Source organism: Notamacropus eugenii, chromosome 4, assembly GCF_028372415.1.
Source record: "Notamacropus eugenii isolate mMacEug1 chromosome 4, mMacEug1.pri_v2, whole genome shotgun sequence".
In the NCBI taxonomy this organism is placed as follows: Eukaryota; Metazoa; Chordata; class Mammalia; order Diprotodontia; family Macropodidae; genus Notamacropus; species Notamacropus eugenii.
In genome coordinates, this window is record NC_092875.1 from 77,720,767 (window position 1) to 77,737,145 (window position 16,379).

Sequence of the window (16,379 nt, forward strand, 5' to 3'; positions counted from 1 at the left end):
GGGAGGGTCATAGGATTAAGAGATGAAACTTTAGAACTATACTTAAAACATTTGCCACCTGATAAGGCAAGGACATTTATGAAAACCTGTCAACACGCCAGTGGCACCACTATCTGCCTGTGAGAAATACATGGGACTGTATGTCTACCATTAAGCCAGAGGCCTTTGTTACTAGTCTCAGGCATCAATCTCTTACGGCATCAATCATCTCTTATGGCATCAGTCATTACCCCAAACTCCTTTAGGATATTATAGTAGCAAACAAATACCAACTGGTTTGAAAATGGAGGAGATAAAAGAGTGCCTGCAGATCCATACTACTTTACAGGTTTCCCTCCTTAACTTCCTTCCTGCCCATTAAAAGATTAGTCCATATCCCCAAACTTCCCTTGTTTTTCCTGCTTCAAAAAAGCTGTCAGACCTTTGCATTTGACTTGAAAAGGGGGAGGAAGGATGCATTCTATGATGTTATACCTTTAAAAGTAGAAAACTCTGAATTCCTCTTTCCCCACAGTAACAAATCACTCCCACCCCCCAAACTGGGGCTTGGTATCCAGAATGGCTAAACACCACATATACTCTTTCTTTGGCTAAATATGTTTCAACCTCAGATACATTCCTTACACTGCATTCATTTCCGCCTTCCTGCCCTGGTCTTAGTGCCAAGAGAAAACCTCACCCCCAACCTCTAGCAGAAAGGGAAAGAATCCAGGGAGCTGCTTGGAATGTAGCTTCAAGGACCCTGATCCTCTAAGGGAGAAGGAAAACATGTAGGGGCATGATGGCAACACCCTGAGTTTGCTTCTTCTCTCTCCCAACACACACCAACAGCTTCTCATGAACTACCAGGGCGTTGCTCACAATTCCAGGCAACTCCTGGCATAAGGCCATGGTTTCTGTGGGGTGAAGGGAGGGAATCACTGGGTGTGGAAAGACCTACTCTGGCCTCTAGTTCCTTGGTTTCTCCACACCCACAAGAGTCTTTAAAAACAAAACCATATACGCAGAAGGGAATGGAGACAGCATGGGAATCTAAAGCTGAAAAGAGGGTTAGATCAGTCCCTCCTGAGGGCCTGGAGCTGCAGAGCCCAGGACAAAACTGCTTTTCCACTGCTTTTCCTTGGCTCACACCTGCACAGAGGGCCCGGGGGAATGTGGAAAAGTGGAAAGTGTCATGACCACTATTTCAGTTCCGATTCTCTAGAAACCAAGGCTTCCACAAAACAAAATGGGGAAGCTAAGCCACCCTTTCAAGGTCTTCCCCAGGATACAGAGGGGAACAGTCCAATGGCAGTAGCCCCTGCAATACCCCCTACCCCAACCTCCATCATCAAGTCTTCATTCTGGCACTAGATTCATTCCACAGTAAGATTTGGTTGGGGAGATAACACACGAAAACACACAAATTCAGTCTACCAAGCTGTTATTGAATATCACAGAGATCTGCAACAAAGGAGATAAGACAATATAAAACATGGTCCCAGTGCATAGTCTATACTGGGGAGGAAAGTTTAACACACCAAAGACATTAAGAAGATAATTATTTATGATCCTAAGAGTACAAAAGGAATGCAAAGGAATAATAATAGATAACACATATATAGTGCTTTAAGGTTTGCCAAGTGCCCATTTTATCCTGAAAACAATCCTCTGAGATAGTGCTCCAAGAAGCTTAAATAGGCTAAGTGATTTGCTCAAGGTCACTCAGCTAAGTACAAATTAAAAGAAAAATCTGAGCTCAGGTGTCTCTCCAGAGCTCAGTTCAGAGGGATAGCTGCTCAGAGGTAGCTAGATCATAGTGGTTAGAACTTAGCCTGTACACTAAGGAAGACCTGGGTTTAAATCTTGTCTTGGATATGTATTAACTGTGTGACCCTAGGCAAGTCACTTAACCTCTGCCTGCCTCAGTTTCCTCAGCTGTAAAATGGAGCACATGACATCTATGTCACAAGAGTTGTTGTAAGGATCAAATGAGATAATACTTATGAAGTGCTTAGCACAGTGCCAGGCACTATATAAATGCTTGTTCTCTTCCCCCACCTGAGTTCAAGTCTGGCATTGTTTCTATTGTACCACATTACCACTGTGGGTGGGCTACAGTAGTTAAATAAGGCATGAGGTAAACCTTGAACTGAAATCTGGAAAATGGATAAGATTTAAACAAGTGGTAGCACAAGAAAAAGCACAAAGGAAAAAAGAGGCAAGGGTGGGGGTAAAGAGAATGCCTACAGACTGAAGGGAAGGGTACAGGTAGGGCAATCTGGGAGAATGAGTTAGGGTCTGGGTACTTACTCAACAAACATTTTCTAAGCATCCACTGGGTGGCTGACTGTGCTAAGCACTGAGTAAGAAATAAAGTTTAGATAAGATAGAATGTCTAAGGTCATAGAGTTTAGAGTCTAGCAGGAAAATACAACAGGTAACAATAGTACACCTTCTTTGCTGAAAACACTGGTGAGCTTTGTCTGAGAGGTCTGAGAAAGTCCTACTGACCAGGAGAAGCTCCTGGAGGGACTGACGTTTGGGCTCTAAAACACAAGCAGGAAATCAATAGAAGAGGGCAAAACAATGCATTCTATACATGCTGGCACATATCCTGGATTCTGGGTGAGAATATTTTCCTCACAAAGATGTAAGACAGCATCTGAAGTCCAACCAAAATCAGGCCAAAAGGACCTGGAGATGAAGAAGCAACATGTCTTCTGGGTATAGGCACCAGAGACACTTGAGTAATCAAGGCCAAGCAGAGTGGGGAGCAAAGTTACTCAGTGTGAAGTCGGCCCGAAGGCAGGCAACGCATAACCTCTGAGCGGCTGCCTTGTGTAAGTCAAAGAGAGCTCAGGCAGGAGACAGAAATTCAGCCCAGGAAGCACCAAGCTCAGAAGGGCAAGCTTATCTCCTCAAGACTGAGAAAGAACACAAGAGTGGGTCCTCAAGTGCCCCCTTGGGACTGCTGCCTTTAGTCAGAATGCAATTGTTTAGGACTTCAACTAAGTATTTATGAAAAACTGATTTTTTTTTTAAAAAAGGGAATAGACAAAACAAAACAAAAAGAAAAGAGAGTGAAGGATCTGAGGAGAATGAAGTAACCCTCAGAATGTGTTTCTCAGCCAAGAGTCCATTCTTTTCTCATTCTTTCTTACCAGACAAAACTACAAAGATTAACAAAAAAGCACTTGTCTACAAACTTCCCAGTATAGCTGGTGTGCCAACGCTATCAGAAAGAAGGGTACTTCTCTAGAAGTAAGAGTAGCCAAGGCATAAATATAGATATCTAAAATATAGATTACGAGAAGCCTCCTTTCATCCTACCACCTCCAGAGAGGTCAAGCAGCACATGGAGAAGGAATGAGCAATATATAAGGCAGAGTTCTGACCTTTACTAGTTGTGTGACTATTGGAAAGTTACTTAACCTCCTTCAGCATCAATTTCCTAATCTGCAAAAATAGTATTACTAATATCTGCAATTACCTACTTGTTGTGAGGCAAACACTATCTAAACCTTAAGTTACTTTAGAAATAAAGAAATTATTAAAAGACATGTAATCCACAACCACTGGATCAATCAAAGACATCGAGATATAAGCATTTCCTCTGTCAGACTCTATTTCTCCCACAGAACAGGGATCACTCCACTTCCCAAAGAAGAGTTCTGTTAATGGATAATATACCAGCATTTTTAAAACATCAGATATCAAAGAAAAAGGATGCAGCATTATTTTGAGTTTTGACTTCCACAGATGGTTCCCCAACCCCCTTTAAGTTTCACTAAGTGCACATATAATAGCACGAGGTGGAACTCTAGGAGCAAAAGTGCTTGTATTGATGGGCAATCCCAACAGTTCACAAACCAAGGCTCAACCCTCTCCAGGTTCCCAGGACTCTGTCCCACCCCAGAAATTATTTAAAAAAGGATAGATGATCACTTGTTTCATAGATTAAAGAGAATTCTTTTTCAGATAGAACTGGCAGAACTTAATCTGGCCACTAATGTCCCCTTCAAATCTGAAATTCCGTGATTCCTGCCAGCACCATGGCTAATGATTTGGAAACTGAGAGAAGCTGCCAGTGACCCAGAAATGAGTAAGAGTGGCTTTGCAGCATTCTCAGACCTGCTGCAGGAAGCCAGGGCAAGGTTCATCCAGGAAGGGTGTGCCTCAGGGAGGGGGCAAGTCTGCCCGGGTTAAGGCTTGTCTGCCTAGCTCCACAGCCTAGGCTGGCGCCAGGAAGCCAGAGACAGCTTCTAAGTGCAGACCTCTAATGTTCACTGATGTGAGTGGTTTGCTCTCTAATACCTAATACTACTGAGAACCTCAAAATACTCTGTCAACAGTACTTAGTACTGTTTGATCCTTTCTTGGCTCTGTGAAACAGTTTCTGTAGTGTTACTAAAATGATAAGAAAGACAATATCTGTGATAGATTCAAAGAACAAAGATCTCAACATTCATATAGCTTCTTTTTGCACAATAAATAATAACAAAAACACTTTGGTCCCTCTCTAGCATCTGGCTTCAGTAAAAATCCCAGAGAGATTTTGCTATCAGTTTATGAAACAGAGATGGGAAACGTATCCAAAGGCAAACAGCCAGTTAATGAAATAGCTGATGAGGGAACCCTGCAGCCACTCCAAACCCCACCAATTTGTATGGGCCTCATACCTGCCATGTAGTTAACCTACTTTTGGTCCAGTGGTGTGCTGTTAGATCTCCATGGGACTTTTATCGTCAAAAACTACACTGTTGTTCTCCAGGGTCAGCCTCTGTTAAGGTGGTATTTTGAATCATCCTGGTGAAGACAAGGGGAGGAAGCTGCATTAAGCCTCCATTAATATGTTACCTAAAACAAACTCCTTCCCCTCTCCTAAAAGCCCCAAAAGAACACAAACCCTCACACAATGATCCTCAGAAATCACCTACACAGAATTTTGTCTTTATTCACTTAAAGTCATTCCCTTACATGCTATAATGATTCTTTTTACAGAAAGGGAAACTGAGGCACAGCTCATGGAAATAATTTATCTGAACATCTGCCATCAAAGAGGATACAGGAATCGTAGGATTTAGGACTAGAAGCAGTCTTCAAGGTAATCCAGTTTAACCCCTTCATTTATAGCTGAGGAAACAGGCCCCCAAAAGTGAAGTCTAAGATTACACATAAACATAGTTGGGATTTAAACCAAGCTCCTCCAATTCAAAATCCAACACTCCTGATTTACATGGGAATTCTGGAATCTGTATAGAACAGCTCAGCCTCAGCTGTGCTAAGTATTAGCTGATGATGGTGTTCCTGCTATTAAACAACAAAAGTAGATGGTCAAGCCTGGAAATGATACCATGAAGCAGTTCTGACCTCCACTAAAACAAAGACAAGAATGTAAATGCACAAATGAAAACTGCTTGCATTTAAAGATCTATCAAGACATCCAGCATTGATTCTCTCCGTTGTCCCTTACATTCCTTTTCCCCATCCTATCTCCAGCCTCCCCAATTTGAAGAGACAGAATTTGCATCAAAGATATGGAAGGGTTAATAGGAAAACTGAATTTCTTCAGTGCTGATATACATTGTTGTGAATTCCTACCCTGCATTTCTCTCTCCTCTCTCTCACCCCCAACCCTCTAGAAAGATGCCCACCCTCCAGGGAGCCCCTTCAAAGCAGCTGTTCCTGTATCTACAAGCTTCAGGCCAAAGGGTGGCTGCTTGGCAGAATGTCAGAAGATAGCACAGGAAAAAGGAAACCGTCTTAGGGCCCCAGGGATAATGGGGAAACAGAGCCGCCACTACCTTTTCTCAAGGTCTCAGAGGAAGGGAGGAGATCTACATCCATCCTACCCACCCCCACCATCCCCGCGCTCACCCATCCTCCCTCATATGCTGCAATAGAAAGCAGACAGCTTCCTGCAGCTAGCTCCCTTTTCCCTTCCACACCATATGGGATCCAGAAGCGCTTTGATCTCAGATCCATTAAGCACATCCCCAGCTTCTTTATTTCATTATGTTACCTACCCCGCCCCACCATGGTGGTTCCGATCCTCACAGAAAAAAAAAAAAGACTGGAGGTGGAGGGGGTGGGAGGGGGAGAGCTATGAAAGGTACAGTATCCCTTGGCCCAAGAAGCAGCAGCATCTGTCCTACTAAAACATCCCCCTCCAATTTCAGAGCCTTTCTCCCGTCATAATCGTCTTTTACGATCACCGTCTCCACTCCTCGATCACATCTGCCTCGGGGTTGGAAGGGTGTTTCTGCGGTGGGGGTTGGAGGCAGAGCTATTAAAAATCCCCTGGAACCTCCTGGGGGCGGGAGAGGAGGGAGAGCAGCTGGCAGCCAGATGTGGGCGTAGGATGGAAGCGCAGGGGAGGGGATTAATTGATGCCAGTTGGACTAGAGAAGGGGAGGGGGTGCGCGGCTAGCCTCGGCCTCGGCCGGGGGGAAGGCAGACAATTACCGTGGTGATTATTTTAACATTTACGGAGTGCCAACAATGTGCTAGTTGTGCTTTCGATCCGGAGGCCGGGGGCTGGCTGCAAGAAGGGGCCCGCAGGAAAATGTCGGGGCGGAGAGGGGGGAGGGAGAGGGGAGGAGGGGGAAAAGGGGGAAAGTGAGGGGGGAGACCAAAGGGGAAGGGAGGTGGAGGGGGCCAAGACGGGGAGAGAGGGAATGAGAAGGGGATTTGGGGAGAAGAGAGGTGGGCCAAGAAGGGAAAGAGGAAGCGGGCTCCGGAGGGCTGGCAGCCCCACCGCCCGGGTGGTGGCGGAGGCGGGAGAGGAGCCCTCAAGGAGCTCTCGGGCCTCTAGCCCAGCCCGCCCCCTTTCCCTCTCCACTCTCCCCTTTCCTCCGGCCACAAGGCCCAGGGGACGGACCCTAGCGGGAGACGGGGGCGTAACAGGCCACAGCCGCCACAGCCTCTCCCCAGCTGAGACTTCCTAAATTAAAGCCTCTCGCCCCTCCAGGGCGGCGGATGGGAGGCGGGACGAGCCCGCGAGCTGCGCAGGAGGCTGAAGCGCGTGCGCGAGCCAGGCAGGAGATCGATTGATTGATTGGTTATACGCGTGCGCGAGCTGGGAGAAACACTCCGGCGCGCACTGAAGCCAGACAAGCAGCTACGCTTCACGCGCATGCGCCAGCTGCCTTGCTGGTGCTCTTGGGCCCCGACACGCGTGGTCTGCCAAGGCGTAAAATGGCCCGGCCCCTACCACAGCATGCCAAAGAACGTGGTGCCGGGAAAAGGGCGCTGACTTAAGCCACTGAACCGGACGCTTCCGTACCTAACCACTATGCCTGGGCCTCAGTTTCCCCTTCTGTAATTAGCACCTACCTCCCAGGGTTGTTGTGAGGATCAAAAGCGCATAGCAAGTGCCCTGGCACATAGTAAGCAGTTATCCCTGGACCTCGGTTTCCCCTTCTGTAAAATGAGGGAAACTGGCTGATCTGACATCCCTTTCAACTCGCTAATGGGATTGTTAGGGACGAGCACGCATGCCTATAGCCCCCAGAGATAGGACCCCGGAGCCGCTTAGGTTCGGCTATCTGGGAAGGGGGCGGGGCAATGCCGAGGCTACTTTCTGTCTTCCCCTCTGCAAGTCCGTGGGAGCAGTGGGGTCGTAGGTCCATCCTGACCCAAGGCTACTGAGAGAGTTCAGCTCTTTTTACTTCTTTTTTTAGCGCTTCCCTTCTACGCACCAAAGTCTGCAAGTCCAGGATCCTTCCATATGGCAAACCCAAACTATGTCTGTGTTCGTCCTTCATTGCCGAAGAAGAGCACGCCATCAGAGAAATAATGACATGACTTGCACTTGACTTTGTTTTGAGTGAGGGAGGGCTGCGCAGGTCACCAGCCTCACTTCTCCTCCAGAGCCATCTGAATCCAGTGACCAGATGTTCATCAGGATGACTGGAGATGACCCAGGATGAGGCAGTTGGGGTTAAGTGACTTGCCCAAGGTCAATAAGTGTCAACTGTCTGAGGTGAGATTTGAACTCAGGTCCTCCTGACTCCAGTATTGATGCTCTACCCACTGCACCACCTAGCTGCCATGGCAAACCCAAACAGACGCTAGGGAATGGGCAGCCTCTCCCCTCCCCCACTAAAAGATCCTCCGCATTCTGGTCTCATTGGCCGTGCCCCCACCGCCGCCTCTCTAATGCGACGTCATTTGCATACTCTTATTTCCACCCTCCCAGAATTATTTACCCCCACCCACTCCTCTCCCTAATTCGTTTACTCTTACTGCCCCAGGAGTATGCACCCTCGGAATTCCCCAAACTTTCTCACGACCGAGCCCCTTTTCCTTGTCTGGGACCTGACTCTGGGAGACGTCTCCTGACCTGTGGAAAGGTCCCCAGGTATTGAAAACCGGCCAAGCTAGTTTGAGGGAGTTGTCATCAAGAGCTCATCCTTCCCTAAACGCCAAGAAACTCCCCAGACTTGGGGCTAGGCACTGCCTCCACCTGCGCCAGAAGCAAAAGTGCCTTAGGCCTGGGCTGGGAGAGTATTTAAACTGACCCCAGCCCATAAGCTCTTTCCTCATTCTTGCTTTCTGGACCCGACTCTAGGGTCTGCAATTTGGGCTTGAGAGTCCGCTTCTCTGGGTTCTTTATTGTCTAGAGAAGTCAGCTCCCCGCCCCCAGTAAACGGGATTTGGAGGCAAAGCCTGGAATTCAATAAGAAAGCTTTGGGCTCTTTAGAAGCAAGGTCATTCATTACATTTCCTCGTCCCGCAACTGGTGGCTAACTCGTTCCCTTCTCTCCTTCCACCTGTTTTGTATCCAACCATCCAGCTTCCCAATCATCTCTTTCCTCATCCTGATCACTCCTAAGAATTGTACTCCAGACCTTCCAAGGTCATGTAGTCAGCCTCCAGGATGGCCATCTCCACTCAGAAAAATGGCAAGCATCCTCACAGATGGAGAAACCCGAGAGTCCTCTGTATGGAAGGCGCTAGAGCGTCTGGAGATAGGGGTGTCTAGAGTTACCTCTAGGCCCAGAGAGCAGCTCTGGGGGAAGGATCGGAAGAGCATTTGACTCCTGAGTCTGGGGGAAAGAAAACCCAGCCCTGGGCATGGTTGGCAGAGCATAAGTTTCCTTCCCCCGGAAGGAAAGGACTTCATGGTTCCTGCTACAGGATGTGAGGCCGCAGCCGAATAACTGGGGGCCTCTTTGCTGGAGAGATGCCCTTCCCCCCAACCCCCACGCCCCTCATCCCCGGAAATGTGCGGCCTAGCCCGCCCACGCAGCTTATCTCCGCCCCCTCGAGCTCGGAGTTTCCCGGACTGCTAAGGGTTCGTTTGCTGCCCCTGCTGACCGCCCAGGTGCCTGGCACTGGAACCGACAAAAGCCAAAGATGGAAATCACCCCCGTCTCCGTGAGCCTTAGGAACTAAAGAAAGGGGAGGGGAAGCTAGCACTAACATCTGAAGAATCCTTCTGACTTTCACAGCCCTGTTCTCTGCACAGGATATGTGGGGGCGATTAGCAGGGTTCCTTGAGTTAAGGCTGAAATGGATGCAGGACTCGAAGCAGAGCTCTTCCCCCCCCCGCCACCACGACTCCCAAAGGCAAAGGGAAGGTGACTGAGAAACTGGGAGCACAGGAAGCCTGTTACCGGAGGAGGAGGGGGGAAGGGACTCAGACTCCAGATGCTGTCCGGCAGGGCTCAGGGGAGGGGGTGGAAGTGAAGAATGAGTATGAGAGGAAAGGGGCTCCCTCCCCCTCCTGCCCTGCTCTTCCTGCTCTTGGGTCACCAAAGGGGCCGGCTTTACCACGCACAGCGAGGGCGGGCCGAGACCGGATAGGATGCCCGAGTGCAGACCTAGACTTAGATCGGTTCTGGCCGTTCCCCAACTCCCCAGGCGATCTCCACTCCACTCCTCTTTCCACAGCATCCTAAGCTCAACCCCACCTGCGGTGGTGCGGGCGGTGCAGGCGCCGCCCCTGGCCTCCCACGGATGGAGCTGGGCAATCAAGGGAATCTAACTAGTTGGCCTGGGCTTTCGTCTGCTATACAGCCCCTCCCCCACCCGCATTGAGCTTAGACCCACACACAAATCCAAGGAGTTTAGGAACTCTAACCTTTCCTGGGGCCAAAAGAAAGGTTGAAATATGGCTTTTCCTTCTCCCCCCACCCAGAGTTTTACCCTGAGGCAGGCTGAGCCCTACTTTCAGTTCGGAAAAACTACGCTTGCAATTTGCTATAAATGTCTAAATCTGACCTCTGACCTTCCGACCCCAGTAGCCCCCAAGAGGCCCCATATCAGTCAGCCAACTGCCCAAGGAAACTGACTGTTTCACTATAATTTAAGGGGGATGCTGAAGCACGCTTCAGAACTCAAATTATCCTAAAAAAGAAACAGAGAACTCCAGGAAAGGGAGAAGAGACCAGTGAATACATTGGTGGGAACGGTCAGGACTTCAGACAACAGGCTCCCGCCACCACTCCCACACCCCCACACCCGGAGTAAGTAGCCCCGACCTCTCCCTCCCTCGTGGTAATCCAGCCCAACCAGTTCCTCAGGGCAAACAGCCAGGAAAGCTATGTGAGTGAGCCCCACTCCTGCTCCCATTAACTCTCCCTCCCCAGGGAGAGCAATGAACAAGGCCTGCAAACAGGAGCTTGAATTGAAAAGATCTTTTTATTTTCAGTTTGGCAATATTACAAAAAAAATCCTAAGGTTGGTTTTGAACAAAAAAATTTCAAGCAAACCTTGTTCAAGTAAAGAGGAGGATAACAGCATATGCTTGTAGGCAGATGGTTTAATGACTTAATACAAAGAAACTGGAGACCCAAACTGAATCTCAAGGTTCTTGCGGCAAGACTTGCTTCTCTAGGCCTCAGTTTTATCAGGTGTAAAACTAATGGATTGGGAGAAATCAACAAATATGTATTTTGATGCTTCCCCGGAACCTCAACCAATTACTGGTTTGGTTTGACAGTTAAGTTTTATAAACTCTAACCCCTACAGGAACAAGAACCATAGTTATGTGGAAATGTTAACACCCTAATTCAAGGTATATCTATTTCTAGTACTTCTCTCTTCTTCCCCTTCCCCATCTCCCCCCACCTTCTTGCAGTGTGACTCAGACCTAGATGACCAGTCTAATCTGTAGCTGAGATGGAAAAGGGAATGGAATTCCAAACCCCTATTTCCTGACCATCACTAATGAGGAATCTAGCTGGGAATCACTTCCCTTTCTAGGTTAAGTGACTCATAAAACCCTAACAACTCCACACCCACACTTCACTCCTCCAACACAGCCACTCAACACACAGAGGAGCAGTCCCACCACTCCCAACTCACCACCCAAGACTCACACTGAGTTCATAAGACAGCAAACAGGAAGTTCCCTGCGCCAATGATGTCAGTATGATCATATGAACAAGTGTGTCATTGTAGGGGTGGCTGAATTTTTTTTTTGAAGGGAAAAAAAGGAGGCCAGTGATACTCATGAAACACCAGTGAATTTTATATAAAAAGCTTTAATGGGACAGAAGTACCGCCCCCAATTTAAAAAAGTTTAAACCCTGAGAAAGGAGATTCTACCCAGCCTCCCCCACCTCACGTTCCCACCCCAGCAAACGCCCTCAACACCCAGCACTTGCTGCTCCCACCACCGCCCCCACTGGGTGGCCAAGAACAAGCATTAAGTTAGGGAAGAGGAAATACCAAGTCATGTCAATAGCACCATCATATATGTCTCTTTCCAACAGAAAGGTCTGAGGCAGATCTCTTAAAGGGAGGACCTCTAGGGTCTCCACGAGTCTATGAAGTCTGGATGCGTGCTGGCTGGCTTCACCGGCATCCACACAGTTTGACGCCGCGGTCCCTTCCGCCCCAGCCGGGAGGGTGACTATTACAGAGGTCAGAAAAAGCATCCCATCTTCTCCTCTCGGACCAGCCTCTTAGCAGCATTATGGAGCAGATTCTCCAGATCAGCAGCTGCTCTGTCCTCCCCACCACCACTCCCTTCTGCCACCAAAGCCGTCACCAGCGCCTGGGAAGGACAGGAGCGAGGTCAGTCTTCCTCTCTGGGAGGTGGTTGGCCAAAGCCTAAGCCCCCAGGTCACTCAGGGCTGGACAGCGGCCTCGACACATATCTTGGGCCAGCTAAAGCTACGGGCACAGTCCGGAGTACAGGGCTCACGTTAGAAAGCCACGACTGTCCGCACCAAGATGTTTATCATATTGTCTGCCTGGCGGCAACCCGGCTGAAGTTCACAAGAGGGAGGCGGGGCAGTGGGCTTTGGCGGCCCTCCGGTGTTACTCAGGATGCCGGAAAAGCGCTTCTGTAAAACTCTGGCCAGACTGGGGAAGGGGCCCTCCTCCACCTGCGACTGCGGTCTCCCCAGGTCTTCGGCCTCGACCTCAACCTTCCCTTCAGCCGGCGCCATTTCTTCCTCCAACCTAGCTTTCTTGCTGGGGACCAGCCCGGCTTCCCCACCCTGGCCCAAGCTACTGCTCCGTCGTTTGCGGTTGGGTTTCATTGAGCGCTGAGATAGTGTAGCACAGGGCACCGGAGGCAAGTGGCTGCAGGCGGGCGCCGGCTCAGTCTCCCTAGCTTCCTGCGTTTCCATAGGCTCTGGGGCCGGGATCGCCTCTTCACACACTTGCCAAGAGCCAGCTTCGGCTTCAGCTACGGTCATGGGCTGGGGCAAATTTGGGGCGGGAGCCAGGGCCGCGGCCGGGAAGGGCAGCTCCGCTTCGTCTGTCTCTACCTTGGCGGACAGGTAGAGCTCCCTGGCGCTCCGCATGACCAGCGATAGCTGAAGGCTCCGGTGCAACCTCAAGCCGCCGCGCTGCATGCGGGAATGGTACATCTTCCACACCGACATGGTCATAATACGCTGCGCTTCCTTCTGTGCTTCCATGTCGGGACCGGGCGCAGCACCAGAACAGAGATGGAAGGGTAGATGAGTGGGTGGTCGGGGGGGGTGACTCTTGGGCAAAGTCCGGTAACAGATGTGGGTAGCAAGAGGTATGACGCCCTCCTCTTCGCTTGCTTTCACCCCCAATTCCCCGAGACGCCCACCTCAAACTGGAGACAGATTCTTTCTCAACTCTCGAAAAGAGCCGCAACCGTTTACACAAATGAGGCAAACCCGGCCCGAGACCGAGCTCTTTATACCTCTAGTTGCGTCACTGAGTAGCCGCCACACCCAATCAGAAAGCCGCATCCCGGCTTTTCGACCCGCCACCGGAGGCCCTTTAAAGCCACAGGACGGAAATGCCGGACCTAATTCAAAGCCCAAGGGAGAGTGGGGGAGGGGAAGAAGGCTGGAAGAGACTGGACTGGACCGAGTCGGGGGTGGGGAGAAAATCCTCTCACCCTTCCCCAAGGAATTTTCTTCTCCTTGTTCTTGCAGTTGGGTGCATATGGTTCCTGATCTCGGTGTGAGACAGGGGGAGGGGGAAGAGCCCCTACAGCTCGCGGTGCGAGATAGACAGGCCGCTCGAATGTCAGCCCTTCCAGGGCGTACCTAGGTGGGGTCCAGCCAAGCTCCCCACTGGCACCTTGCAAAAGCGATCAGCGTTTGTCTAAGCATCTGAAAGAGCCTGGTATCTGTCTTATTAAAACTAGCAATTCCCAAAAGCTACATCACCCCTACTCGCTTTGAGGCTGGGGGAAAGGAAAAAAGACAGGGACAGAGAACTAGTTACAAATATTAAATGTGATGTCACAAATTCACTCCTGCAGGGCCGCCTAGTGATTCTGCTTTCCCAAAAGAAAAGAGGAGTGCAAGTAACTTGTGGAAAAAGTAAGGAGTTTGAACCGTAGCTCCGACTTCCCTAAGTCCGGCCCCTTTAAGAGAAGGTCCGCCCCTTGTGAAGCTTTGCTACATTCCCGCCACTAGGTTTCGTTTCCATGACTATATTAGGTAACCGTGACGTCCGGAGGCCCAGGGACCGTTCGCCGGGTGCCGGCTCTGCTTCCTCTTGCCCAAATAAGGGCAGAGGCACGGAATCGTAGGGTCAGTGAATGGGAAGCCTCCTTCCGGAACCCCAACCCGGGGCCTCGGAGCTGACCCGCCTCAAGGAGGAAGGTTACTTAGGAAGGATGAATTGAGAGCTGGAACTTAAGAGATTATTTTACAGATAGGAAAACTGAAGTTTGGGAAAGGAAATTGTACGGCTTACGGGGTAGTAACTAACTAGCAAGCGTAAGGGTTTCGTACTCTGCATTTTGTCTTCCTTTCGCTCCAGACTCCACGCCGACTCCGGATCTTCTTCCACCACGCCCCCACCTGGGTAACTTAAACTTACCCCACCCCTTTCAAGCCTTTCTTTTTTTTTTTACGTGTTATCTCTCCCTATTAGAATCTAGAATCTAAACTCTTATCCTAGAGGGCTGGGATTATCTTTCTCCCTGTGTTAGCATTCCTTGTTGGGGCAAGATGCCTATTTGTAAATGTTTAATAAATGCTTGTTGACTGCTGTTCTGATACCTCTTCCGGTCTTTCCGCTGGAGATTCCTCTCCACTTTTCCTAGAAGTGACTGCCCCTCCCTCTGGCCCTGCCTACGCTTCCTCTCCCCCTACCCTTTGTAATCTTTCCTCCACTCTACCCTCCTCGCGTAGGTGTTCGGCTTTAGAGCCGCAAGAAGTGGGTGGTCTCTCTCCTGCCTTCCCTCCGAAGCGGGGGAGGAGGGGGACGCTGGTTTCCCTCACCATCTCTGTCACCCGCTGGTCAAGTAATACCTGACCCCTGGGCGCGGCGCAAAAAAGGGAGTCGCTTAGGCTGCCCGTGAGTCCATAAATTTAGACTTACACCGAGGAAATGATTTCAGCTCCGTTCAGATCTCTGCAGCTCAGGTGCATGGCTCATGGCCACGGGTCTGAGACTCGGGGAGTTGCGAGTGGAGAAACCAAAGCCCTCCATGTACAGAGTGGAGTAGAGAGATGGTACGTAGATGGTGCCAGAGCTTCCTGAGGTTTTGAGGGTTAGGGGAAATTGGGGCAGAAGGGCTGAAGCACGGGAGGGATGTGATGCAGAACTAAGAAGCTTCATACTCTGCCTTCCTCATTTCTGGAGCTCGCTGGCAAGAAGAAAGGAAGGAACTTCTCAATCTGGGCTTCTTTGCTTAGCACACTCCCCGCACTGGGAATATACTATACCTTGTTTGTACATGGTTTGTCAGCACGTGGTCTCCTCCGTTAGACGTCTCCTGGAGGGCAGGACTGGCTTTTGACTTTCTTTGTATCCCCAGCCCATAGCCTGGAATGTAGTGGGCACTTAATGCTTCTTCACTTGACCTGAGATGGAGGGCACCGACGCAGGGCGACCAGGAAGGTGAGAAGGGGCTGCCTCCCAGCATTACGGTTGTGCACACACGCACAGACACACACGCCTACAAACACCACCACACCACGAGTTTCCCCCTACTGCCCTAGGCCAGCATTCCGGAAGAGAAGCCCCCACGTACCCTGACAGGGAGTAAGCATTCAGCCCCTTCCCCAGCCAAAAGCCCAACAGCCCCGGCCACTTCGCCCCCACTTCTGGCAGACGCCAAGGGAGGACTTGCTCTGAAGGAGCCGGACCCAGTCCCATCGGCTTCTCCGAGAGACGGCCTGTGCCGGAGAAGAGAAAGGGGACAGCTACCTCGGGGTAAGAAGCCAGCCCTGCCCCTAACCTAGATGGTGGCCTGGGATCGGGGAGAGATGGGGTGTCAGTGAGGCCACAGAGAGGGCGGAAGTCTCTGTGTTCCGGGATCCCGGGACCTCACTCCTCCCCTCTCTGTGCGTGGGACACGTCTCGTAGGTGGCCTGGGGGGTGCGTGATAGGGGCGGAGCCCACATTCCCTCCGGAGGTTGGGGCGCGCATACTTGGGGCAGTATGGGTCTGGGAAACCCTTTTTTCGTGATCCTGGAGTGAGCTGCAGAAGCTGCCCCGGAATAACTATCTCAGGAGCAGGGGCTGCGAGTGGGGCATGAAAGTGGGATTCTTCTCCTTCCACTCGGCCCCGGTTACCCGTGCCCTCCACGCCGTAGTGAGAGGTGCCCTACCGGCTTGAGTCCCAGCAGGGGGTGGGGGGAATTGGCAAAGCACCAGAGCTCCTGCCCCCTCCCCTGCCTGGCAAATCCAGATAACAGGAAGGGGGTGGAGTGCCTGGAGAGGGCCATGATTTTCCTTTTCACAGACCACCAGGAGAGTGCAGAAAGTAGGGAACACCTCCCGGTCCTGTACCGGTGATGGTGTGAGGACACTCAGGTCATGGTGAGCAAGACTTCAACTGGACCACCCGTGAGCTGCGCTACAGCCCTCGGGGCACTGAATGGGACCTGGAGCACCTGAAGACTTAAAATCCTACCTGGTTGAGAAGGGGGAAGAACCAGATTTTGGCGAGGGCAGAGTGCTAGCTTTGGAGGAATATCTGCCTCCAAATCCAG

General features: G+C 50.5%; 1 protein-coding gene and 1 long non-coding RNA gene across 2 annotated transcripts in view; both read right to left on the reverse strand.

Annotated features, from left to right (window-relative positions):
- Positions 1-8,192, reverse strand: part of LOC140500027 (uncharacterized) — a 68,553-nt gene extending 60,361 nt beyond the window's left edge. The window contains exons 1-2 of the long non-coding RNA XR_011965609.1: positions 6,009-8,192; positions 4,682-4,788 (exon numbers count right to left, since the gene is read on the reverse strand). This is a non-coding gene — a long non-coding RNA (uncharacterized lncRNA). The remainder of the gene's footprint in view (positions 1-4,681; positions 4,789-6,008) is intronic.
- A 2,418-nt stretch (positions 8,193-10,610) lies between these two features.
- IER2 (immediate early response 2) lies at positions 10,611-13,813 on the reverse strand. Its single transcript, XM_072602187.1, has one exon. The coding sequence runs from the start codon at positions 12,861-12,863 to the stop codon at positions 12,141-12,143; it is 723 nt and encodes a 240-aa protein (XP_072458288.1). The 5' UTR covers positions 12,864-13,813; the 3' UTR covers positions 10,611-12,140.
- Positions 13,814-16,379: the final 2,566 nt, after the last annotated feature.

Coding starts and splice junctions, on each gene's coding strand:
- IER2 (XM_072602187.1), bottom strand. CDS start 12,863: ATGGAAGCACAGAAGGAAGCGCAGCGTATTATGACCATGTCGGTGTGG.